Raw genomic sequence first — 27,294 nt, forward strand, 5'->3', positions numbered from 1 at the left:
ATGATTAGACGAAGAGCTGTGACATTTTCCTGCTTCAGCTCTAAAGTACGACACTATTTAATGAACTTTGACCAAACCGGTCAGAAGGTCCCCTTTGGCCCTTCTGGTGGGCCCGAAGTGGAGAAGCCCCTGGGGTGGACACTCCCTGCCGTTCGGGAGCCTCTGTGTCCCGAGCCCTGGGGCCTGAGCGCTGCTTTCCCGCGCAGGTGTCCCTGCGGGCACCTGACGTGCTCCAGCCAGTTCCCAGGCCGGGTCCAGACGCCGGCGCCGAGCCCCACCGCGCCGGACGCCTCTGGCCTGGTCCGTGCTTCCCAAAGAGGAGAGTCCAGACCTAGTCTTCTCATCTCCTCCCGGGGAGCCACCTAAGACAGATGGGAGGAAGAGGGCCTGGGTGTGACCGCCTCTGCCTGCCGCTGCCTCCCCGGAGCGCCTGGCTGGACGCGGGGAGGCCGCCCGCTCTCCAGCCTGTGCTGCCACTTTCCCCACCCGCGGCCCTGGCTGTCCTGACCTTCTGCCCCGCCACTTTCCTCCAGGCTTAGGGGGTCCAACCAACTGAAATGAAGTCTCCGCTTGATTCGTCGTTGGAGGAGCCTGGGTGACACCTAGATTTGAAAGGATTTTAAGCTTCTTTTCGGAGTCACTTAAGAAAGTACGTAAAATATATTGGTGAAAGGTGAACGACTCCTGTAGGAGCTTATTGAAAATAAATTCACCGTGTTTTTAGCTGTCAAAATCTAAAAATACGAAAAGAATTACAGAAAAAAACTAAGAATTTCATTGCTCGTACAATGCACAGAACAGATTGTGAACTTTTTACTGTTTGGAAGTGTTCCTTGTCCTAGGGTCGGCATCACTCCCTAGCAATAAAATTAAAATCTCATTAATTGTTTCAAGTCACTGGGGGCAGGACAAGAGGTTCTCTTCTAAATCGGTGTTCTCGGTTTGTCTGTCTGGAGCTCAAGCATCTTTGCTGCAACCCAAAGCATGGTTTAGTAAGGTAGCAGAGAAGCGTAACTGTTCGTCCAAGTCGTACTGCCTTTTGGTGATGATTGGTCTGCTTTGATCCTTTAGGTTTTTTTCTAGTGACTGATTTCCAAACATTTAAACCTGGGTCTCCAGGCACACCTCCTTGGTTGACCCCGTTTCTATGGTGGACAAATAATGAGATTTTTTTCCTGTTTGTATGAGCAGCTCTTCAATGCATATAAATGTGTCTGTCTGTTCTTTAGGAAGAAATTCGGCCCCAGTTTGAAGCGAAGTATTCCAAGAAAGAGCGGATGAACCCCATTTCGGGAAAGCCAGAACCTTATCAAGCATTCACAGATAAATGCAGCAGACTCATTGTTTCTGCATCTGGAATATTTTTTATGGTTTGGAACTTCTAAAATAAAATCTTTGCTTGTTTCCTAAAGTTCAAAACTGTACTATGGCTATAACCAAATCAGCATTTGCTTAATTCTACGAAGCGTTTGTGTGCGCTGTGCTGCTCAGTCCCCACAGCACTGTGGGCTGGTCAGGCGTGGGGTGGGCACCCCGTTTACAGCTGGAGCAGTGAGGCGCCCTAACATTTGGGGTTGGCCGAGGGCTGGCGGGGGTGAGCCAAAAGGTTAAGCGGTCAAGGTGGAACTTGAGCTCAGACAATTTCAATCCAAAGTACATCCCACTTCCTCTCTATGCCACACTGAAAAGAACTGAAAATATGAGCTAGAACCTACAGTGATGTTTCTCAAACTTTTCTTCACTGTGCCCATATGACCCCATATATGCTAAAAATATGTGTAAAAACCTGATTATAAGTGAAGACATTCACCCTTACAGTGCACAACACACTCTGGTTTTCCCTGTGCTGTCACAAGAGGATGAGATACTTGCCCGAGGTCACAGTACTGGTCAGTGGCCCCTGAGTCGGGGTTCATTGCCTCGGTCAAGTGAGCAGTCTGTTCGTTCTACCACATCGCCACTCTTGTCTGAAAGCCACCATGTATTTGGTATATTCAGCCATCCTGAGGACTGACTTTAAGATCCAGGTTTTGATAACTAGGTAGATGAAGTTATCTGCTCTAAGACGTGTTAGGTAAGTCACCTATTGAGAGTCACAAAACATTTTGGAGCCTCAAATTTTAGTGATCTCATAGACATGCAAGGCACCCTATTGTTCTCAAATACCATGAAATCTTTGGAGAAAGATGCCTCATTCTTTGCATATATCTGATTAATAAGATTAATAACCTGTTACATAGTTGTCCATTCAACAAGTGACTGAGCACCAACCAGGAGCTCTCAATGCTTCAGAACGCACAGTGGGCAAAAATCAGGTACCATCCTGTCCTCATGGAGTTTGGGAGACCTTGACAATAATCCAACAAGTTGTTTTCAGTTGCAAATCGTATACTGAAAGAAAAGTATAGGTACCGTCTAACAAAGAAATAATCTGGGGGTTATGAAAAGCTCCAATTGTGAAGTGGTTCTTGAGCTGAGAGTAAAGAGTGGGTAGGTGTTTGCTAGGTTCTGTGTGTCTGAGAGACGGACAGACAGACAAGGGACTGGGTGGGCAGGTATTTTAGAAAGGAAATGGCCTTGAAGATTAGGGCGTTTAGCCATGTGAAGCTGTGAGAGAAGGCTAGTGTGCCTGGGTTCCCAGACAGAAAGGCACTGGTGCCTGATAGGTCTGGAGAGAGCTTGGCAGGCACGGTTAGGCCTTTGCTTTTCTCCTAAGGGTGGTAGGAAACCAATACACAGTTTAAGAGGAGTGACGTGCATATATCTCATAATAAATATTCGTTCATCTGCTCATTCCAGAATTCTGCTTGGTAAAGCATTACCCCAATGTTTAAACAGATTATCAACTTTCAAGCAGTATTCCTATTTGAATATCACAGAGAGTAGCAACAGGCTAGAGAGCGTGTGAACCACGGTGAAAAGTGCTTCTCGCTGTGGTCTCCTGAGTCGCTACCGCCATAGCTGCGTCTCCTTTGCCAGCCGGGGGGGTTGTCCAGGTGGCAGGGGCCCTTGGGAATCCTCCCGCCGGGGTGCTTACTGCCTCTCCTCTGTCTTCTTGCCAGATCTGCGTGGTGATCGCTGCCGTGTTCGGGATTGTCATTTACAGGGTGGTGACCGTCAGCACGTTCGCTGCCTTTAAGTGGGCGTTCATCAGGAACAACTCTCAGGTGGCCACCACGGGGACCGCCGTGTGCATCAACTTCTGCATCATCATGCTGCTGAACGTGGTGAGTGGGCCACGCGGGAGGCGCACGCCTGAGATGGAGCCGCTGGCGGGGCTCTCTCCTGCTGCGAAAGGGCCCGAGTCTCAGAGCGCTGGGTCTGTTGTGTGGCCCCGTTGCCTGGCAAAGCGTCCGACCTGAAGCTGGGCTCAGGAGTTGGGGTCCGACAGCTTTGCTCCAAATCTAGACTTTGGAATTTCTAGCTGGGTGAGACTGGACAAGACACTTAACTTCCCTGCACCGTAGTTCCCTGAGCTGTGTAATAAAATGACATCCTATAGCCCTTTGGAGATCATGGAGACTTAGAGAAAGCATGCATTTAAAGGGTCCAGCTCAGAACTACTACATGGCTCAGCATTGTTAGCTTCCGTCTTTTGATTCTGAAGGATTGGAAGGTAGTCAATAGACAAAATGCCCCTTGAAATAACCTTGCATGGAAAAATTCAGGGTGGTTCCGGCTGCTTGTGCTGAATAGTTGATCTCTGGCTTTTTTCAAATGTGTGCTTTGCCAGCTCTCTCCCCTGAACCCTAAACTCACATATTAAACTGCCTACTCAGGTGGTACACCGGTAGCTCAGCAGGCAGAGTTCTCTCCTGCAAGGCTGGAGACCGGGTTCGAGTCCCGGTGTCTGCCCATGCAAAAAACAAACAACTGCCTACTCGACCGTCTTCACCTAACACGTTCAAACCCAACCTCCCAATCGTACCTCCAAAATCAGCTCCTCCCACCGCCTTCCCCACAGTAGCTGTTCCACTAAAACCCTTAGCTTGGTTTTCTCATCGTGGAAATGTGCTCAGAATTCGGTCACTTTTCACCCTCCCCAGCCACCGCCCTGGTCCGTGTCCCCAGCATCTCCCATCTGGATCTGCTTCCTAACCGGTCTCCTGCTTCCACCTTTGCCTTGTGGCCACAGAACTACTCACTCCAAAATAAAAAATGAGATTTTAAAAATACTAAAGTCAGTTGTTGTTCAAAATGTTTTCATTGTTTGATCAGTGGATGCTTAATGAAATTATTTTCACTTATGACTTGGTTACCTATTTCCTTTAAAATTATATTTTAGAACACCTCCAGTTTTATTATTAAATGTATGGAATTTATTTTACAGCTCTATGAAAAAGTTGCGCTGCTTTTGACGAATTTAGGTAGGTAGAACCCTTTTTATTTCACAGTACAGAATTGTGGTCTGAAAGATACCTTTTCAAAGATGCTGTCAAAAATTCATTTTTGAAATGCTGCTGAAAAGACATATAGTCCTTTTTTTGGAAATGCATGCAATAATTTTTCTCTTCCGCAGCAGAACATTGTTTAAATGTTTAGTATTTGGAGATGTTTTCTACCTAAAGTTTTAAAACCTGTCACAGACTTTTATCTGTCATGAGCTAATGTAATTTAACAAAGCCTTTCTCTTAATTCATAAAAAAATTGGCATCCCAAAGCATGTGTATAAAGTGTCCATATCATTTAGAAAATTGTTCATTTTGTTATTGCCTAACAATTTTCATTTAATTAAAAATGTAACAAGTTTTCATATTATATCAAATCATAGCAACATTAATTGGTGAAAGTCTGGGAGTCTTTACTAGAGATGTAGGTAGGTGAGCGAACAGTGACATTTGTAGAAATAGCACTTATCTAGAGAATGAACAACTCCCTCCTAAAAACATTTCTCTGACCCCATAAAGCACCAGAATAATCTGATAGCCCGCAAAAAGCTGTACACATACCACATTTTCATGACATAGAATTTGTCCCCATTCTGTTAACACGGAATTGGTCATTTACTCTCTGCAACGTGAGAACGTTACAAAGTCCCGCATGAAGACTGTTTTAGCTCATCCCCATATGGGCTGCTTGTCCAAAGGGGAAAAAAGTCACATAAGTATATATAGTACTATAGTCACTTATAGTAACCATTATAATAATAGATGCCATTTAATGAGCTCTGCTATGTTGGGCACTTTACATACCTCTTTGAGTGCCACTGAAATCATCCATCACCACTACCCCTTACCCAAAAAGGTAGAAACAGATGATTTATGTCCACAAAAGAGGTCACTGCCCTTTGCAGAGTGTGCCCGGGGAGCCTCGGTCCAGGCTGGCAGAGGTGCCAGTGGAGATACACCCAGACCTGTCCATGGAGGGACACCGAGTAGAGGCCTCTCTCCTGAGAGCTGGTTGTCAACCCAGGAGACCTTCCTATATAAGCAGAAGTGAAATAAAGCTAAAACTTACCCTTAAGAATCCTTTGTCTTTTCTGCCCTCAGTAGTACAGCCTCATTCTGAAACTGATATTTAAACCATTTTAAATCAGATTCCCTTTTTATCCCCTTTCCTTTTTGGATATATTCTCAGGGACGTTTTGAGCTATATTTCATGGAAAAGGAATTGATAGGGTAAAATATTAGAGGGACAATTAGAAGCTCAGGGAATATGAAGACAGATAAAATACTGTTGCAGTAAATACATTTTGTTAAACATTGTTTGAGGTGAAGGTACAGGTCCTCGAGAAGGATAAGTGCATTTGACGTGAGCTTTCAAGTTGGAGGTTGGGTCTTGAGAACAGTAGGTGCATATTTTGATTCCTACGGCAATGTCCAAGAAGCATTTGCTTTGTGGAAGGAGACATGTTAGAAAATGAGAATTCACTCCTGGGGTCACAAAGTTGTAACATGCAAATGGTAATATACAGTAAAAACTCTAAAAATGAGGTCATCTCCCGAGTATTGTCCCTGACAAGGGAAAATGATCGATCAGGGCAAAAGGCAGAGACCAAGTGTTCACCGCATCCCGAGATGGGGGTTAACACCCTCTTACCCGTAGCACCTGGCATTACAACCAGAAGTAGACATTAAGGCTGAGAGGTTTTAGGAGCAGGAAGTGGACTGCACACAGGCCCCATCCTCCAGGCCTAAACTGGGAGCCCAAGGCCGCTGCAGAGAGCCTGGCCTGGGGCTTGCCTCGAAAGCAGGCTGTCCCTACAGCAGGGTCCTGGGCATCCAATAACAGTGAGTAAGCTAGGTGGTATGGCTCCACTGCCAAGTCCATCTCTGCTGCCCACCACTCCTTTGATGGAGCTGATGTGCAGGCTTCTGGGGTCTCACGAATGCCTAGTCCGTCACATCGTGTCTGAAGGCACTCTGCCATCTCCTGGTTTCCTTAGGACACGTCTGCCACGGTGCTGTTAGGAGGGGCGTGGGGGAAGGGGGTAGACAGCGGGTCAGATTTAGCCTCTCAAACTCTGCTCCCCTTTTGTCCACAGAACAGCCTCGCACAGAGTCTGAGTGGGAGAACAGCTTCACCCTGAAAATGTTTCTTTTTCAGTTTGTCAATCTGAACAGCTCCACGTTTTACATTGCATTCTTCCTCGGAAGGTGAGAAACTGACCCCACCACACCCTCCCAGGCTGGGGTGGGTAGTGCTCAGACTTCCCTGATGGGGGGTGACGGGGTCCTGCTTTTTGGGTGATTCATACAAAGCATAAAATGAGAAAAGTAACCTCTTCTTTTCCCTTCCCAAATCTCAAAACCACCTCCTTTCCCATCCCAGGGAAGAGCTGACTGCTAAATCCAACAGTAGACGAGGATTTGGGAAGGATCCCATATTTACTGAAGTGCCATGAATTATGTTACATTTGGAAGCATTTGGGGAGCCAGGGAAGGGCGGGGGGTCGGGTTGGGTGAGATGGTGCAGCAGCAGCCTGTTCTCCGTTACTGGCTACTGCAGCATGGAATTCTAATCAAAAACTTTAATTTCAAAAAAAAAAACAAAAACTGGCGGGCGGACCACAGTGGCTCAGCAGACAGAGTTCTCGCTTGCCATGCTGGAGACCCGGGTTCGTTTCCCGGTGCCTGCCCACGTAAATAAATAAATAGAATCTGGCATTACTGTTACTCAAAAAGATCATAATGTGTTTAAATCCAGGAGTAAACCTGCTGCTTATGCAAGCCAGACCATTTGATATATATACTCAACAGAAAGTTGTAATAGTCATGACAAGTCATGAGAACTGGCCTCTGCCGCTGGCAGACAGGTCAGAAGAGCAGCTGTCCTCCAGAGAGCTCCAAAACTGTAGTTGTGACAGCTCTGAAGGGTTGCTGGATCCCCTCAGCCCCAGTACTTACCACACCATTCATTTACTTTGGTGGATGTGCTAAACTAACTACAATATCCACCGAAGGTTTAGACCTACAGAATGCTAATGGTTTGTTTTTCTGTATTGAAGATTTACTGGACACCCAGGTGCCTACTTGAGGCTGATAAACAGATGGAGACTAGAAGAGGTCTGTATTCTCCCATCTTTCCTTGTTTCCTACAGACTTGCATTAAACTGCCTTCAGGCAATTTTGTGCGGTAGAGAAACCAGACACCCTCTTTTCCTCTCCATTGATTCTTGACTTCCTGTGTTCGCTTACCTTGCAGTGCCACCCTAGTGGATGCCTTATTGATCTCTGTATGCAGATGGGTATCATAATGGTGCTAAAGCAGACCTGGAATAATTTCATGGAGCTTGGCTACCCGTAAGTATCTTAGATAGCTATCGTGAAGAGGCAGCATTGCTCATTTTTGCTTTTTTAGGTGTGGCAAGAAAGATAAGCAGCGCAGACTCAGCCATTAGGCCAGTGTCTCTTTTGGAAGACGGAGCACAAGTTATATGATCAAAGGGAGCATTCTTTAAGAAATCTCTGTGAATCCCTAAATATTAATACCTGTTTGAAAACTACATTAAATAGTGCCTTTTACCCTTTGGGCTCTAGCATTGCAGGTCTGTAGCTATTTAACCACACGTTAACCAGATCCCCGCCCCCCATTTCAATATGAGAGCGGTTCTGGAGGGATAAATCATGGACAGCAATTCTTAAACTACCATAAGTTCAGGCTGTACAGGAAAAGAACTTATGAAATGGAGGAAAGGTCAGAGATTCAGAAAAGAAACTGGAGTGTTTCTAACTCAGCATATCTTAAACGTCAAAAACTATCACCTGGTGAGAGCAGCTTATGTTGACGACAGTGGGCAAAGCCTTGCGTCGCCTTTGAAAGGGTAACCTTGATTTCTGCTGTGTTTGCTCAGTTCTGGTCAGTTAGGTTTTAAAGGGACATAAATCAACAGTGCTTCTTCCACTTCAGCCTTAATTCCATACCTAGCATTTTCCACGTCAGCTCAGTGCTCTGTAGAGGGCTCCAGATTTCGGGGAGGACCACGCAGCCAGGGAGTTAACCAGAACTTGATTCCCTTCAGGAAGTCATCCCTTAACTCCCCTTCAGATATGGTGCCAGGAATTCTTTATTCTTAGATTTATTTTTAGAAACCTTATTCCAAGAATTTGGTATTTTCTATAAAACTTCTTTTAAATGCAGCACAGACTAAAAGCACTAGAAGCATTGCATGCCGAAGTGTAAACCATCATTTGGACGTCACAGACATCAAGGGAAGTAGATTTTATCTCCTAGTAACATGGGCATAGAGCAACACTGTGAGAAAGACAGACTTTTACTTCAGTGTTTACCCCACATTTCCTTTATTCCATACCTTTTTTGTACTTCTACCCTCAGATGCCCCACAACTTTTTCCCTTGCCCCCTGCAGCACAGGGACCTCAGCGTCTCCCGTATCTTGAGCTGCTTTCTGAGCACTGCTGAGAGTTAATGTACGAACCTCCCCAGTGTGAGACGCACTTTCATAGAAGTTCAAGTATGTTAAGCTCGAGCCAAAAGCAGGCAAGTCCTGTTGTGGACGTGCAGGCAGCGGAGTGCCGAGAGGGGGTTACCCTGTGTGGGTGTGCAGCTCTTCTAGGCCCCTGAAGCCAGAATGTGCAGGTCAGTGCCCACTGGGCAAGACTGCCCCTGCTCCTGGGGTAAGCCCCTAGATCCAGTCTTCCTAGCCTCAGATGTCTGGGGGTTGCTTTTGTGCTGGAGGATCTGTTTATAGAAGTTCTTGGTTCTCTATCCTTCTTCAAAAGCAAGACAACCTGATAAAGCATCATGAATGATTAAATTAAGTTCATCAACCATTCTGTTTATTAGCAAGCACAAGTGCTTCAAGTGTAGAAGCCATGTTATTTTCTTCCAACCCAGAGGCTTTATTTCCTTGGTAACCTCTCCTGAATTTTTTTGTAAGTATGATTGTACGCTCTGATAATCTTCTCTTTCCATCTACTTAAAGTCTTAAGAACAGTAACTTTTTAAAAAAGAGATTGTTCTTGTTGTGCAGGTTAATTCAGAATTGGTGGACCAGAAGGAAACTACGGCAGGAACATGGCACTGAAAGGAAAATAAGTTTCCCGCAGTGGGAAAAAGACTACAACCTCCAGCCAATGAATGCGTACGGGCTCTTCGATGAATACTTGGAAATGAGTATGAAAATATTCTACTTTATCCCATTAATCATAAACGTGAATTTTATATCTGTAGCTACATTCAGCTAAGCATATACCCGTTACCTAGAGGCCTCAGCGTTGGGGGATGCCTAAGCTGATGCAGAGGAAGGAGTGTCTTGCTCTAAGAAACTCACCCAGAGACATGGTGCCCAAGGCCTAGTCACTTCACACTTTTCTTGACACGTGTCCTGAACCTTGTAATGAGGCGCCAGGAAACGCAAGTGGGGCTGAAAACGCGGTGACCAAAGGGAAAAGGACCAAAGGAAAAGTGAGTGGTTGGTTCACTCATTCAGCAGACCATGGTTGAGCCCTGGTGTGTGCCAGGCTGCACTGTGCATGCACCAGAGATACAAGAAAGAATAAGCACACTTCTAGCCTCCAGAGTCTCCTCGCTGGTAGGCAGAGGTGGAAGGGCTGCGTGCATGAACTGATATGAGGCTGCAGGGATTAGAGTGGGATTCCAGTGGGGTGGCCATCTCTGCTGGGCAAGGAGTGCCAGAAACCGAGGAGAGCTTAAACTCCACTATACTTAGTTTAAGGAAATAAGTTTCTCTACAGTCAAACTCAAGCTTTTTGTCTTAGCATGTATTTAAGAGCATGGGCTTTGGAAGATTATCTGAGCTAAAATCCAGACCATGGTACTTACTAGTTGTGGGAACTTGGGCTATTACAAAACCTCTCTTTGTCTCTGTTTGCTCTTCTCTAAAATGGGATAGTAATAAGAGTAACTACTTCATAGAATCTTTGGATAAATAAGTTAAAGTATAGAAAGAATTTAATGGGTATTTAGTACATATTAGCTATTTCATTATTTATTATTTTCCTATTCTCCTTATCCACCAGGAAAATAATCCATAATGTCTTTTTAGAAGCTAATAAAATCCCTTGGCAGATACATTGAGTGTCTATATCTTTTCTGTTATTTTATGGTTTTGTTTTTGGTTTGGGGTTTTTTTTTTTTTTCCTTTTGTTTTGTTTAGATTTGTTAAACCCTGATAAAATAGGAACAGAGGTGAAGGTGGGTAAGATGCATTACTTTGAATGAAGCAGTTCTTTCTGGACAAATCTGAAAGCTGAAGTAGTAGAATTGATGCTTAAGGTTTCTTAGATTGCTTATGTCCTAAGTCTCTGTTGATGTTTTTGGAGTTTCAGTTATAGAGTGGCAGAATGATATAACTTGGAAAAGAAATCAGTGAGCATTAATAATGAAACATAATAAAGGGAATTCATTAAGAGAACTAACCACTTTAATGCCTCTTAGTGGACTCTCCTCCCATAAAAAATGAAATGAACAATAATATTAGTATGTTCAGTCCTTGGAAACAAGCTTTATGGGGCTAGGCCTGGTAGGACTCCAGCCACAGACATGTCTTGATGCCAGAAACAAACCACAGAAGTGTCATAGGCAGGCCAGGGACTCCTGACTGTATGTCATCCTTATTGCTATGTTGTTTTCTTAGTGTCTTCCTCATTTTTGTTATATTTTTAAAAGTTTGTTCGCTGAAGTAGTGTAAAGAAAAGAAACTGTATATCAAAAGTGTACAGATCAATGAGTTTTCACATATTTACATCCTTGTAAACAAAATCCATGTCACTCCAAGATCAGCAAACACTGCCTACAGGCCAAATCCTACCCACTTCCTGTTTCTGTAAATAAAATTTCACCGGAACACAGCAACATCCTTCACTCTTCTATTTCTGTTTTTCTGTGGCTGCTGTCATGCTGCGGCAGGAGGGCTGAGTAATTGGGACAGAGACTAGGGGCCACAGAGCCTAAACTTGTGAGGATCTGGCCCTTTACCAAAAAGTTTGCAGAGAATTACCATTGAGAGCTGGTATTGGATTCCATCAAATGAATTTTATGAACCTGTTGAGATGATCGCGTGGTTTTTCTCCTTTGTTCCATTAATATGGTAAACTTCATTGACTTATTTTAATTGTTAAAATTGTTAAATCAATGAAGTAAATCTGAGAAAACTTACATGGTCATGATGCAGTATCTTTTCTTTAATTGCTGAATTCAATTTCCTGCTCTCTTATTTTGTTTGAATGTACATTCATGAAAAATATTGCACTATAACTGTTTTTCTTTCCTGTAATGTTTCTTTCAGATTTTGCTATCCTTGTTAGGGTAGGCTCTTAAAAAGGTTTGATAATTTTCCTTTTTTAAAATTCTCTTTAACAGTTTGTGTAAGACTGTTATTATTTCTTCCTCATATATTTGGAAGAATTCACCTGTGTAGATTTGTGTTGGTCTCTTTTAGTTCTGTCAAGTTTTCCTTTAAATATTTTAAAGCCATGTTATTATGTACATACAATTCAGGAGGCTTGTTATACTGTTGAATTAACCCTATTGTCATTATGTAAAGTCATTCCTTATCTCTAACAACACAATATTTTGAAGATGTGATGGGCAGGAGGCTAATGAACTAAGCTTCAAACCTTCCAGAGGGAAGAACCGAATCTCTTGCTGTCGATCAACGCTGAGAAGAGAGATTGCCATCAGATTCACAGTCAAAACCCAAAAGGTCTGCGATCAGGGAACAAACACAAACCGAGGTGGACTGAGCTCTACAAAACCTGCAGCCCAGAGCCAGCCCAGCTCAACCCCTGCTTGGACTGCTGGGCGCATCCCACCCCCATTTGCCTAAGAACAGGAGGAGAAAGAGAGCCTTTCTGTGGGAAAGAGCATCATCCAGAGCAGACACTAACAACATTTCTTAACAGAATAGATAGGAAATAATTTAGGCTTTATGGCCCAAGAGGAAAAATTCAATCTCTTGTGTAGGTACTTATATAACCATTTGAAATGGAACCATTTAAAAATTTTACAATAATTCTTAGTTCAATATAATAATAATAGTATTATTATTATTAAAATAATAATGATTTTTTAAAAAATAACAGTCAACCAGATTTGGCTTGCTGGCCATAGCTTGCTGACCTTTGACTTAGAGCCTCATCATGTCTGGCAAACAATAAAAAATGGCTAAACATGCAAAGAGGTGGGAAAATGTAACCAATATTCAAGAGGCAAAGGAGACCCACAATGATCCAGATATTGCACTTAGCACAGAAGGACTTTCAAATAACTATGATTAATTTAAAAATAGAGGAAAATACCAACAAAATAATTTGAAAGATGGAGAATTCCAAAAGAGAACTAGAATATATAAAAAAATAATTCTAGAATTGCAAAACACAACATCTGAAATAAAGAACTCATCTGATAGGTTTAATAGCATACTGACACAGCAGAAGACAGGGTTATTAAGAATGAAGATACATCAATAAAAATAGCCACAGAGAGAGAAAAACTAGAAAAACCTAACAGAATATAAAAGAAATATGAGAAACAGTTAAAAGGTGTTAAATATGTATAAGAGGAGTCCCAGAAGGAAAGTACAGAGAGAATGTGGAAAATGCAGTATATGAAGAGAGACTGTCTAAGGACGGATAAGTCAAAATGAGATATATTTATGTATTGGATTATAAATCCATTTTTAAAAGGTATTAGATTTGTAGATATCAAGTTGAGAAGACCTTGAAAACCTCATGCAAAATGAAAGGGACATCTCTACATGGGACATGACATCCAGGGATGAAAGTCTCCTGACAACATGGGGTGTGACTCCAGGGAGGAATTTGACCCTGGCACCATGGGATCGACAACGCCTTCCTGACCAAAAAGGGGGAAAGAAGTATAATAAAACAAGGCATCAGTGGCCAAGACAGAGCAAATGGAGTCAAGAGGCTGCTCTGGAGGCTATTCTTATGCAAGCTTCAGTTAGATAGTGCTAACTGCTATGGTTTGCTAAACCCCAACAAATATCACTCCTGTTCTTAAGAACACCTAGAACTTAAACTGAGACTCTAAAAAAGTTTAATCTGGTAGGTTTGCTTTCCTGGAACCTTCACTGTAATTGCATGCCAGTCAGTCATTGAACACGCATTATTTGGTGCCTTGTAAGCATTGTTTAGGACCCTCCATGCGCAGATTCACTGTCACCGGAATGTGGACACAGAAACCTAGAGAAGTCACCATTCCTGCCTTTCTGAAGCCCAGTGCAGTAGGGGACACAGACAGGTAAAGAAGCAATGAAAACCAAGAAGAATTAAAGAAGTTCCAAGGTGGCGATGTAAGCAGAGTTGTGGGAGACACAGAGAAAGGAGCAGTTCGTTCCACTGAAGGCAGGCTGCAGAAGAGGGCACATTTGAGCCTACCCTGGAAGGCAGAATACAGTTTCACCAGAGGGTTGTATTAACAGACAAGTATATCATGGGTCTTCGTAAAACCAGAAATCTAGTGTGACAGGAGTGGATGGTTTGGGAGACCTGTCTGGTGTAGGGGGCAAGTTTGGGCACAAGGCTTGGAAGTTTGCTTGGTGCCAAATCATTGAGCTTCCTGAATGGCATGGTGAAAAAGTCTGGGTTTTAGTTTATGAGAACCTACTGAAAAGCTTTGAGCAGAGAAGTGATGAGTCACAGGCACTGTGACAGCAATGGCCTTGGGGAGTAGGGAAAAAGTTTGAGGCCAAGAAGCCCGACAACTGCCTCAGAGCCTGAACTCTAGCAGGGCCGGTGGAGAAGAGGGAGAGGCATTGTCTAAGGGTCTGGACTTGAAGATTAGTGGCTGAAGGCTGACGTAGCTGAGACCCAGTTCTCATACTAAAGGACTGCAGTGTGGGGTGGGACATGAAAGGAGGAACAGTTCTAAGGATGAGATTGAGAGATTGGTTAGGGGAGTGGTGGTTTCTGTAGCATAACAAAGAACTGGAAATTCCTTGAGAAGAGTCAGAGTTAGAGATATAGGATATAGAGTGCTCATCAGAGAGACACTAATGAAGGCATGGCAGTGGGTAGACTCACTCATGGAAAGGTGAAGTCAGGGAAGACAAAGGGGGAATGCTTACACCTATAGATGGGTGAGGACATCCAGCATAGGACTGAGTGTGAACATGACCGAAGCTAGGGGGCAGCTGGAGAGGGCAGTGTCCCAGGGAGAAGGGGTAGTGGAGAGGGCAGTGTCCCGGGGACAAGGGGCAGTGGAGAGGGCGATGTCCCAGGGACAAGGGGCAGTGGAGAGGGTGGTGTCCCAGGGAGAAGAGGCAGTGGAGAGAGCAGTGTCCCAGGGAGAAGGGGTAGTGTAGAGGGCAGTGTCCCAGGGAGAAGGGGTAGCGGAGAGAGCAGTGTCCCAGGGAGAAGGGGTAGCGGAGAGAGCAGTGTCCCAGGGAGAAGGGGTAGCGGAGAGGGCAGTGTCCCAGGGAGAAGGGGTAGCGGAGAGGGCAATGTCCCAGGGAGAAGGGGTAGTGGAGAGGGCAGTGTCCCGGGGACAAGGGGCAGTGGAGAGGGTGGTGTCCTGGGGACAAGACCAGCTCTCCAGGACTCGAGAGCCACACTTCCCAGAGTAGAATGGTTTCTTAGTTGTATGTGATGGGCAAATACCTTGACCTGTTTGTGCTTGTTTCCTGGCCTGTAAAATGAGGGAAATTATAGTAGTGGCTTCCTCAGTGTTGTTGTGAAAATCTAATGAGAGAGTCTATATGAAGTATTTAGCTCAGTGCCCAATACATAGGAAATGGTATATGCATTAGTTGTTTTATTGTTGTTACTTTCTAAAATCAATTTTATAAAGTAAAAACAAAATATGCAGTCGTTCATTAGTCAGGTACATTTTTAGTGTCCAATAAAATTTTTGTCAACTATCATGTCTGATTGTTTTGCATCAGAGACTGTCTTTTTTTTTCTTTGTTTTTTCTCTCTCTCTTTTTTTTTTTTTTTACTTTTTATTTTAGAAGTAAGTTTATCCTTTTAGAAAACTTGGAAAAATAATACAGAGTTGCCATAAGTTCTTCCCCTCGCTTCCTCTAATGTTAACATCTTACATATTTATTGAAACCAGGAAATTACAATACTATTAGCTAATGTGCAGATCTAATTTCAATGTTGCCAGTTTTCCCCTAATATCTTTTTCTGGTCCACAATCCGTCCAGGATCCAGCATTGCATCTCACTGTCATATCTCCTTACTTTCCGCCGACGTGTGACAGTTCCTTAGGCTTACTTTGTTTTTCATGATCTTGACACATTTGTAGAGCTCTGGTCAGTCATTTTGTAGAAGGTCCTTCAATTTAGATTTGTCTGAGGTCTGTTCATGCTTAGACTGAGGCTATGCATTTGGCAGGAGAGCCCCAGAAGTGATGTTGGTACTTCTCAGTGCATCATATCAGGGAACGTGACACCAATATGTTGTGTCCTCATTGCTTCCAGGCACAGAGAGTGCTTCCTTTCCCCAGGTCCTGGTTGTCTGTCTGGAAAAGATGCCCTCTGCACTTCTGCACTGAGGAATGTAAGGGTTAAGACAATGATATATTGAGGTTATTATACGTTTGAAAATAGTCATTAAAAACCAATACTCTGGACGGGCCACAGTGGCTCAGTAGCAGAGTTCTCACCTGCTGTGCCAGAGACCCAGGCTCAATTCCCAGTGCCTGCCCATGCAAAAACAAACAAACAAACAAAAAAATCCAATACTCTTTGTTCTCTTTCCCTTTTTCTTCTCTAGTTCTTCAGTTTGGATTCACAACTATCTTTGTGGCAGCTTTTCCTCTAGCACCACTTCTGGCCTTACTGAATAACGTCATTGAAATCCGACTTGACGCTTACAAATTTGTCACACAGTGGAGGCGACCTCTAGCTTCGAGGGCCAAAGACATAGGTAAGGTGCATTGAGGTGTGATGTTTAAAAGATACCAACCATGTGACGGATAAAGTAGGAAAAAACACCAACTTTAGATCACTCTGAGATGAGTCGACTAATTCTTGAAAAAAAAGATATGTTGACTTTAAATATTATTAGACAAGAAGTAAAAGTTGCCCTTTTGGAAATTTATCATTTCTAGTGCTAGAGAATTTGTGCTTAAATGAATTCCCAGTTTATTTCTATCTTAAGATTTTAGAATCTAAAAATTTGATTTATTTTTATCACTTATTTCCTTTTTAATTAGTTCACTTTGTTTTGCTCTTCCCTGAATGTTTACCTGAGTTACACAAAGTATAATCCAGTTTTTCCAGCAGCAGAGATGGCCTATGGTCTTTGACTAGTGGTGCAGAGTTGAATAAGGTGCGGACATCTTGAGAGCTCCCTGAATTCAGAGATTGTCTTTTATTCATTTCTGCATTTGTTGCTTAGCATGGTGCAGGTTCTCAGCCAGTGTGCCTGGGAGAGAGTTGAATGTGGGTAGTTTGGGTTCATAGTGTTTTCTTATTGTATTGGGGTTTTTTTTTGTATTGCAACTTTTTTATCATAAAATTTACTATTTTATTACACCTCAGTGGTATTATTTTTCCACAATATTTTGCTACCATCAGCACTATCCATTATCAAAAACATTTTCATCAGCCAAGCAAAAACTCTGACCCCATTAAGCAATATATCTCCCTTCCCCCCTTCTCCCGCTTCTGGTAATTCTCATCTACTTTCTGTGTCAATGAATTTGCTTATTCTAGATATTTCATATAAGTAGAATCATGCCATATGTCCTTTTGTGTCTGGCTTATTTTGTTTAGCATGTTTTCAAGGTTCGTCCATGATGTGGTATGTATCAGCACTACATTCCTTTTTACGACTAAGTAATATTCCGGTGCATGATTCGATCACATTATGTTTATCCAGTCACCTGCTGATAGACACTTGGGTTGTTTCTGTCTTTTGCCTATTGTGAGTTTGTGCCACAGTGGCCTTTTAGCCTCTACATGAAACAAACATGCATTTAGTAAGCACCTACTCTGGGACAGCATGTCAGGGACAGGGCCTCCAAACTGAACAAAAGTGCCACATCACTGAAGAGCCTGCAGTCTGGTGACCCGCTTGCATTGCACGTGCCCATCTTAGTAGAAGGTGTTTCAGAACCTTCTCACCGACCACAGTTCTCTGACTTGTGTCTGAGCCCCAGTTATGAAGTCACAAGCATTGGCACTCCCACAGACACTCCTTCAGTGCCAGGGCATTTGTGAACATAGATTCTTGCCGCTGGTTCCAGGTGCCAGCATTTGGGAAGATGAAGAGACCAACGGATGGAAAGAACTACTAAAAATTAGTTTCTCCAATTGTGTTCATACTGCCTACCTCCACTGTTATGCCTGGAACTGATATGACACTTTCTCTTTGAACAGGAATTTGGTATGGAATTCTGGAAGGCATCGGGATTCTCTCTGTCATCACTAACGCGTTTGTCATAGCGATAACCTCTGACTTCATTCCCCGCCTGGTGTACGCTTACAAGTACGGACCTTGTGCGGGTCAAGGAGAAGCTGGACAGAAGTAAGTTCACCTCAGGACCATCATGAGCTGGCTGCCACCCAGGCATTGTGTGCTGGTGGGGACTCAGCCCGAGGGCCCCACGCTGGGATGGAGGGGCACAAGCCCAGCACGGGAAGGCTTGTGATGAAAGTGTGTTAAAGCAAACACATCCTGGTCTGCTGAGGGGTGGGCGGCCACAAATCTGACACCTTTTAGATGAAACCCAGTGTGAGACTTGTGATCGCTCATTTTCCTGCCCCCAGCCCCCACCTGCTATGACCTCAGAAATGTGTGTTATGCTAATGTGTGTGGCAAAAAAAGTGATACATGGCGCAGTGTAGAGTTATGCCATTTTTATGAGTTTGCAAAAGGATGATTATAACCTGATTCATCATGTGTTATGATATGTAGACTGCAGATTTTACAGGGGAAATACGCAGCCATCTGCTGAGCACTCCATAGGTGATTGGTGAATATTTGTGGGATAAGTAAGTAAATGATCCTTTCAGCGTTTGACTTAACCAGCGTGCATAAAGTTGGACTCTGTCCCCCTCCCCACCCCTCTGCTGGGGCGATGCCCCGTGGCTCAGAGCCCTCTCCTCACAGGCCTGGCTGCCTGGGAAGTGGAGGTGTCTGGAACACTACTAGCCTGAGCAGTGTCTGTATAAGCCCAGGCAAACTGAGTGGACTGAACCCCTGGGGGCCCTGACTAGTTGACATCACTTCTGTGGCTCCCCAGTGCCAGGGTGCTTTGTTTCTGGGCAGATAAACTTAGACAAAATTCTAATATGTCCCCTAGTGCTCATTCTGTACTCTGCCAGAACCTTAGAAAAAGGCCAAGAAGTCTTAGCATACATTAAAAGGAGGAAAATCCCTGTTTAGTTAAAGCCAAAACAATAAAATTCTAATTGTGGGATTTGATGTGTGAAGGTCACTATGGAACCATCCACATGGCAGCGGCTGCTCAGTCAGTCTCGCCTACCCGTGCACAGGCCTGAGCCAAACTAAATCACACACACACACACACACACACACACACACATACACACCCCCCAGCCACTGTAGCTCAGTCAGCCCCAAGGGGTAAATGCCACTGAACAGGAGGCCCATCTGCAAGGATTCAGACACCGCCCACCCGAAATTAGCTCAGGCTTCACAGGCCCAGGGCACAGCCCTCCAGACTGCCTGACTTCAGACTCCTGATGCAAATTAGAGGTTTCCCAGGGCCACCCGCGCTGCTGATCAGGCTACAAATTCAGGGGTTCCTAGTAGCCCCTCAGTTAGACTCACAGAATCAAAGAACACTCTATACTTAAGTTTTATTATAGCAAAAAAGATGCAAACAAGGAGCCAATTGAAGAGGTGCGTGGTGCACAGTCTAGGGGGTCTCGGATGCGGGGAGTCCCCTCCCCAAGCAGTCGTCCCCTATTGCATCCAAGTGTATTAGGAAATCAGGGGCACTCACTCGAGCTTTGTGCCCAGGGTTTTTATCAGTCTCATCATGGCAAAGATAAACTAAGTCATTTAAAATGTTCTTAAAGTTTATTTGGGCACTAATCAATTCAAGCAGCACCAAAAAGGAAGTGGCAAGGAGCTCTGCCTGGGAAGTGGAAAGGGGAGGCTTGTATGGAACAGACATGGACACAGCCGAGGAAATGTTCTGAATGGCTGGCAGGCACTTTCCATTTCACGTAGGGGGTCTTCAGAGTGGAGAGTAGCTGATCCGTCTTGTACACTTGTCCGTTCTGAGAAGCCGTGTGTGCTGGACCCAAGCTGGTTTCTCACCAGGCATAGCGTGTCTGGAACGCTGTAGGGTGCTCCCCATTGTTCCGTTTTCTGGGAAAGCCCCGGCAGGTTGCTCGGTCTTGTCTTCTGGAAGATCCTTTCTTGGACAGTGGTTCCTCCTGTGACTCCCAGTGCAGGCAGCGTTTGACTTAACCAGTGTGCACAAAGTTGAACTCTGTCCCCCTCCCCACTCCTCTGCTGGGGCGATGCCCCGTGGCTCAGAGCCCTCTCCTCACAGGCCTGGCTTCCCAGCACAGCCAGCCCCATCCTAATAACACCCCACTCCGTTAGCATAAAGGGCAGCATGGAGACCGCTGGGAATAACAAAAGTCACCCCGGCACTAGGGGGCACCCCAGAGGCTCAGTTACCCACAAGGGGCCTGGACAAAAGCCAGCCTCTCTTGGGAGGCCAAATTCCTTACTACACATCACTCAAGTCTGCCGAATTCATGTATACCGGTCCTGGGTCCAGTTTCATAATTAATCCTCTATAAATGCACCAAGGCAGATGATTGGGGCATGTGGGGAAAGCTCACCATGCGAATGTTTGAAGAGCCTTCATTTACGCTGCTTACTGAAATAGCAGTGTGGCCATTAGACACCAATGATCTAGCAACTTCAAATGAGCGTACCATCCAATTTAAAGACAGAGCTGAAGATTTAGGTTATACTCCCAGGCATTTTCTAAACAACTTTTATCAATATTTTCTACTTGATTTAGACTAAAAAGCTTCCTTTCCTTCAACTTTCACCTGTTTCCCATTTGGTTCTCAAAATAGCCCTGGCATGGGACATGTATTACTATCCTTGCTTAGAGAAGCAGAAAAAGATGAAAGGTTCAGGAATGGAGAGCCTGGGCCAGGTCTGTGACCCCGTGTGCAGCTGCTTTCCCCAGGCCATGGCTAATGAGGAGTGCTTTAGCTCAGTCAACAGTAAACCCACCCAACCTTAAACCCTAAAGGTCACTGCAGTCCCTTAACTCCCAGTATGATGAAATCCATGGGGTCTGGGTTTGTGTGCACGTGTGCGCGTGTGTGTTGGTAAATGGGGCCAGCTGTGTGCAGTAGATAGTAAATATAAGCCTTAGAATGTTGACAGCCTACTAGATTGAAGACATTGTTTCATTGTGATTAAAGTTTATCTAGTAGCCTTCTTAATTCAGTTTTTTGTGTCTCCCAGGGCTACTGTTAAGAAACTTTTCTCTTTGACTTACGCCTTCTGCCACTTTCAGTATTTACAGATTTAGCTTTCATCTTTTAATTGCATTGGTTCTTTTCTCATTTTCAGATAGTTGCACTTGTATGTGCTTCTTCATGAATCTTACTTTCTGCCTCACAGCCCTTGTTTTTCCAATTTAGAAATGCTTTCGAAATTATTGAGCTCATAGAGGAGCATCATTGTCAAATCACAGGCTGTTGAGGGCGTGTGGGCAGACATCATAAAATCCTCTTATTTTGATTTAGTCCAGCTGTGGAAAGGCCACATTTCAATTTAAACTGACCCCAAATCAAAAGTGCTCCGTAGAAATAAACTACCTTGTCTTTCTGCAAAAAGCCAGCCTCCATCCCATTCCCTTACTGCTCGTTCCACTGTCCCTGGCTTCTCTGCCATGACAAGGTCAGGCGGTGTCGGGGCCGCTGGGCTCCCTGCCCGCACCCTTTGTGCCGGCCAGGGCCCGGACTGCCCCCGTGAGTTCTGCTATCCTGCAGCTGTCCCCCCGTGCATCTCCGCGACTCCATGTCTCGGGCTGTCCACCCCCCCCCCCCCGTGCATCTCCGCGACTCCATGTCTCGGGCTGTCTCCCCCCCCCATGCATCTCCGCGACTCCATGTCTCGGACTGTCCCCCCCCCCGTGCATCTCCGCGACTCCATGTCTCAAGCTGCTCCCCCCCCCCCGTGCATCTCCGCGACAACATGTCTCGGGCTGTCCCCCCCCATGCATCTCCGCGACTCCATGTCTCAAGCTGTCCCCCTTGCTGTGCATCTCCACGACTCCATGTCTCAAGCTGTCCCCCTTGCCGTGCATCTCCGCGACAACATGTCTCGGGCTGTCCCCCCCCCCGTGCATCTCCATGACTCCATGTCTCAGGCTGTCCCCCCCCCCGTGCATCTCCACGACTCCATGTCTCAAGCTGTCCCCCTTGCCGTGCATCTCCGCGACAACATGTCTCGGGCTGTCCCCCCCCCCCCCGTGCATCTCCATGACTCCATGTCTCAGGCTGTCCCCCCCCCCGTGCATCTCTGTGACTCCATGTCTCAGGCTGTCCCCCCCGTGCATCTCCGCGACTCCATGTCTCGGGCTGTCCCCCCCCCCGTGCATCTCCGCAACTCCATGTCTCGGGCTGTCCCCGCCCCGTGCATCTCCGCGACTCCATGTCTCGGGCTGTCCCCCCCCGTGCATCTCCGCGACAACATGTCTCGGGCTGTCCCCCCCGTGCATCTCCGCGACAACATGTCTCGGGCTGTCCCCCCCCCCGTGCATCTCCGCGACAACATGTCTCGGGCTGTCCCCCCACCCCGTGCATCTCCATGACTCCATGTCTCGGGCTGTCCCCCCCATGCATCTCCGTGACTCCATGTCTCGGGCTGTCCCCCCCGTGCATCTCCGTGACTCCATGTCTCGGGCTGTCCCCCCCGTGCATCTCCGCGACTCCATGTCTCGGGCTGTCCCCCCCCCCCCCCGTGCATCTCTGCTTCTCCAAGCACAGTCTGCCAACGCTGGGGCGCAGCGAGCAGGTGGCAGGCTTCAAGGCGAGGAAGGTGTTCACAGTTCTCAGCTGTCAGGAAGTGAAAGGAGAACCGTGGTGCGGGCAGCACTCTCCACGTTGGGAGTACACGTTCACTCCTTTAAAAGATGGACAAGCAGGGAACATCAAAATGGAAGTTTTCAAGTGATTTCAACTTTCACCTTGAGACAGTCCTTCTCTGGCCTGGCCTAACTGCGCTGCTACCAGGCTGTTTGTTTACAAAATGAGGCGCTCCCTCTTTCAGGCTGTGCTCAAGTGGGGCCTTCGGAAAACAGCTTTGAAAACTAAAATTGCTTCTGGGAAGGCATCAGGAGACAAAAACTATGAAGTAAGATTGAAGCTGAATACTATAAAATGCTCTGTCAATCAGAGCTACAAGTTCAGTCATCAAACTAAACATTTTTCCAGACAGCACAAATAATCAATTTGACCTTTTCCCCCACTGCATATAATAAACTCAGGGACCCAAGGCTCAAATTTTCACAGAATTAACCACAAATATCTTATTTCATAAGCTGTAAATAATGTATTTGGACAAACTTTAAATCAATTAAATAAGGCAACACCATAACCAACAGCAAAGCTGTATTTTAAAAGATGAAGTTTGCTGTACAGAGGTCTTTCCTTTTTCATAATATCTGACATTTTATTGCAACAAGTCCTAAGTCTCTGTTGGCCCATCATCCTCAAGCTTTAGATTTGACTTGACATGCATAACTCGCCCTCATTTTCCCTAACTTTGTCATCCTGGAATTCCTATCTCCTCGTTATCTGCATCACAGTGTTTAAAGCCTCCGAGGCAAATTTGTTAACACAATTCAAAAGACTTTCTGTGGTGAATTTCATCTGAATCCACAAACCCAAAAGTCACTTTCTGATTCTGTGCTTCCCTCTTAGAACTGATTGCCCTGCACATCCCTTTCCCCTGTGTTAAAGGATTACAAACAATAGGTAATGAGCGCTTACAAGCAGGAGGCTCACGTTTCAGTAAGTGGGATCTTGTCAGTGGTTACTGGAAGCAGCACGCAGCCCAATCAAACAATGCTACCCTTATTGAGACATTCCTAAATCTCCTATCTTGGAGATGCTTCAGGGGCCAGCTTTTAACCCTATAAGAAAACTGGCACCATTACTTTATAGTCACAAGATAATCCTTCCTTGGTCTGACACTTTTTTCTCGGTACCTCTCCCTCCTCCCTGTCTTCCCTCTTTCTCACTTGGCGCTGTGGTGGGCACTGTGAGGAAATTTGGAACTCTTGACAGCAAACTGAATGCTAGGATAAGAGCTGCTGCTGAGTGACACGTGGGTGCCATTGGCTGAGCTCTGTGCGGCAAAGTGAGGGAGATTTCATTTCCCCGAATGGATGACTGCCTGACCATCTGATGTTGGCAATAGTTACGAACCTACCCTATGAGTGCTGTCTCTTCAGCATTGCCAGTCCCTCTTCTTTCCAGGTTATGCATGTGATGGAAGGTTGGCTCACACAGTACATAACTGTGCATCTCTGTACTAGGTCTTCGTTCAATGCTTTACGCCCAGAAAGAGTAAGCACCTATTAAAGATATGATTTAAACTTGGATTTATGACTAATATTACATACGTATGCTTAATAAATAGATTCAGAGACAGGGGTGAGGGCTGTCCATGGGACAGTTGTTTCGTTTGAGTTTAGGCTCCCTTAATTGAATGTGTGAAGAGAATACCCATTACACAGTAGCCTCGAGCTGGCTGGTTTGAGAGATCATGAATATTCCATTTCAGTGCTGGGCCTGGGTTCTTTGCCAGTTTTCAGAGCACCTTTTCCTCCCACCACTTGGCTCCTGAGAGGACTCTGCTATGTTTTGTATTTCATAGAAACTGGCCCCCTCTCTGTGGCACCTAATAATCATCTAGTGCTAATTTGTTTTCATGTCTAGTCCAAGGCAGTACGGAGACAGAGACACTTCCCCCTTCCAGGTGTGTCTGTGTATGTATGTGTTTTTGTGTGTGTGTATCTGTGTGTCGGTGGGGCGGGGGGTGAGTCCTGCTGCCTGCTGCATATCACACACCCACTGACCACTCAGTTCACCCACGAGCAACTTCAGAAATAGGTCTCTCTGCTTAGTTCATGTCTTTTTGGGCTGTGACAAAACAGAGATTAGTCTTGAGCGAGGTAACCTGCAGAGCCTCTCAGACCTATTTTTGCACTTCTCATTTAGGCATGGAATGCAGCAGCTTGACATGGCCACGTTTCCTTTGATAAAGCCAGACATGTTAATGAAGAGAATCTGAAGACTGTGATTTATTCATTCAATCAATATTTATTTATTGACTTTCTGCCAGGTGCAAGAACTAAATAAAATGTATTCATTTTATACCAGTTGTTAACATTTATTAAGATCTTGCTAAAGGCTAAGCACTGTTCTACATGCTTTCATAGATCATTTAATTTAATCCCCAAAATGACCCTATGAGGTGAGCATTCTTGTCCCTTAGAGAAGATATGTAACTTTGCCAATATTATGTAGTTATGAAGCAACAAAGGTAAGATGTGACCCCCAGTGCGACAGCTGTGAATATCGCGCTATACAAAATGAAAGCCATGTCCTCATGAAGCTTTTTATCCCAAGGAAGTCCAGGGCAGTGGTTTAATTCCTGGTCCATTCAGAAGACCTTGAGAGAATCTCTGGTAGTTTAGTTTCCCTCCAATCAGACCATTTTAATTCAGTATTTACTGGATTCCTGCACTGCACGAGACTGTTCTAGCCCTTGGATAAAAATACCGAAGACCCCTGCTCTACCGCCAAAGAAACGCAGTCCAAAGGAGAGACCCACAGTTGATCTACATTATTCACAGATTCCACAGTAATGAATTTGCCTGCTCACTGAGATTTTAATAGCCCCCAAATCAGTGCCTGCAGCACTTTCACAGACACCTGCAGAAGAGTAATTAATTAGTCACTAGGCTCACACGTTCCCCTCTGAGGCCAAACAAGAGGACACCCTGCCTTCTTTCAGCATTCATGATGTCAAAACGCGTCTGCTCCTTTCAGGGCATATTTACCGCCACACTTTCCATATTTGGGGGCTTGTTATCGGTGATTTTGCTGTTTAAAATGGTCTCTACCATGTTGCTCCAGTGCTGTCTGATGTTGCTGAGTGCAGGAAGCTGCGAGAAGCCCACCAAGAAGACTCGTGTGTTAGATAAGCTTCTTTCGGGCGTGATTCCGTATTACTGAATCAGCAATATATATTAAGTAAGGTATCTTTGTAAATGGAAACACACATTGAAGAAGGTCTCCCCGTTTCCCCTAGGAGCAATGGTTCAGTAGTGTGTAAGTCAGTGTTTGTGGTAATTTTATAGCCCGTAACTACTGTGAACATCAAAAATCAACTGTAAATGTGTGCAGCCAATTCTAGTGCATACTGTGTGGTAATTGTGACCCAAGACCACAGAGGAAAAGGAGTGAGGCTTTCTATAAGTGATCAGAGAGTCTTCCCAGAAGAGTGGCGTTTGCCCGTTCACGGCTGCTCCTTCCACATGAAAAGAAAGAAGTGAACACATTCCCAGAAGAAAAGAAAACCTGGACAGAATCTTGAAATCTACGATGCATTCACGCGAAGAGTCTAGCATTGCCGGGGCATGGGATGTGAGTTGGGGATAATGTGCGTATTATTAATGAAGGAGGCACTGCCTCACATGTAATTTATGCCAATGCATAAAATGTTCTCACCTTCGCCGAGGCGCGCGGGCCTTACCGGGCGGGGTGGCAAGCGGCCGGAGTTACTCCCTTCCCCCTTCCCGGGCCGGCTGGGAGAATTGGAGAGGCGGTCCCCTGAAACCAAGGCGACTGGCGCCCACACCACGCACAGCCCCCGGATCAACTGAGAGAATTGGATCGGAAACCCCCAGGCCGCGGAGAACGGTGACCCCGTGACTCCCGGGGAACGTGCACTCTCTCGGGCGGGCCGCTGCCGCTGGCACCCTCCTGCCACGCTTGTTGCCCAGGGCCGACTAGGAAATTCGGACGGGCTCTTTCCCTGGCTGCGGCGACCAGCAACCCTCCCTGCGTTCGGACTCTGGGCCGGCTCAAGCCGCTTCGGCTAGCGAACCCCCAGGACGGCGAGAGTTTTCCAAAGTTTAAGGTCCCACAGCACCTTTTACTGGTGGGACCCACAGACAAACGTGTGCCACGAGCGCCACCTACTGGGCAGGATAAGAAAAACAGAACCCAGAGATTTCACAGAAAAATATTACAACCTTGCTGGGTCCAACACCAAGAGAAATCTGAATAAATGCCCAGACGCCAGCAGCAGAAGATAACTGTCCACGCTCAAAAGATTGAGAATATGGCTCAGTCAAAGGAACAAACCAATAGCTCAAATGAGACACAAGAGCTGAGACAACTAATGCTGAATATACGAACAGAAATGGAAAACCTCTTCAAAAATGAAATCGATAAATTGAGGGAGGACATGAAGAGGACATGGGCTGAACATAAAGAAGAAATAGAAAAACTGAAAAAACAAATCGCAGAACTTATGGAAGTGAAGGATAAAGTAGCAAACATAGAAAAAATAATGGATAGCTACAATGATAGATTTAAAGAGACAGAAGATAGAATTAGTGATTTGGAGGATGGAACATCTGAATTCCAAAAAGAAACAGAAACTATAGGGAAAAGAATGGAAAAATTTGAACAGGGTATCAGGGAACTCAAGGACAATATGAACCGCACAAATATACGTGTTGTGGGTGTCCCAGAAGGAGAAGAGAAGGGAAAAGGAGGAGAAAAACTAATGGAAGAAATTATCACTGAAAATTTCCCCACTCTTATGAAAGACCTAAAATTACAGATCCAAGAAGTGCAGCGCACCCCAAA

The 27,294-nt window shown here is 45.2% G+C and overlaps 1 protein-coding gene across 1 annotated transcript in view; it reads left to right on the forward strand.

The window, feature by feature from the left end:
* Positions 1 to 27,294, forward strand: part of ANO4 (anoctamin 4) — a 445,798-nt gene that overhangs the window by 408,171 nt on the left and 10,333 nt on the right. The window contains exons 20-28 of the mRNA XM_077168293.1: positions 1,230 to 1,370; positions 3,063 to 3,227; positions 4,331 to 4,367; positions 6,485 to 6,596; positions 7,448 to 7,505; positions 7,645 to 7,742; positions 9,433 to 9,575; positions 16,163 to 16,315; positions 17,773 to 17,920. Of these exons, the coding sequence (XP_077024408.1) occupies positions 1,230 to 1,370; positions 3,063 to 3,227; positions 4,331 to 4,367; positions 6,485 to 6,596; positions 7,448 to 7,505; positions 7,645 to 7,742; positions 9,433 to 9,575; positions 16,163 to 16,315; positions 17,773 to 17,920 (1,055 nt within the window). The remainder of the gene's footprint in view (positions 1 to 1,229; positions 1,371 to 3,062; positions 3,228 to 4,330; positions 4,368 to 6,484; positions 6,597 to 7,447; positions 7,506 to 7,644; positions 7,743 to 9,432; positions 9,576 to 16,162; positions 16,316 to 17,772; positions 17,921 to 27,294) is intronic.

The sequence above is a fragment of the Tamandua tetradactyla genome, chromosome 7 (genome assembly GCF_023851605.1).
Source record: "Tamandua tetradactyla isolate mTamTet1 chromosome 7, mTamTet1.pri, whole genome shotgun sequence".
Taxonomy (NCBI): domain Eukaryota; kingdom Metazoa; phylum Chordata; class Mammalia; order Pilosa; family Myrmecophagidae; genus Tamandua; species Tamandua tetradactyla.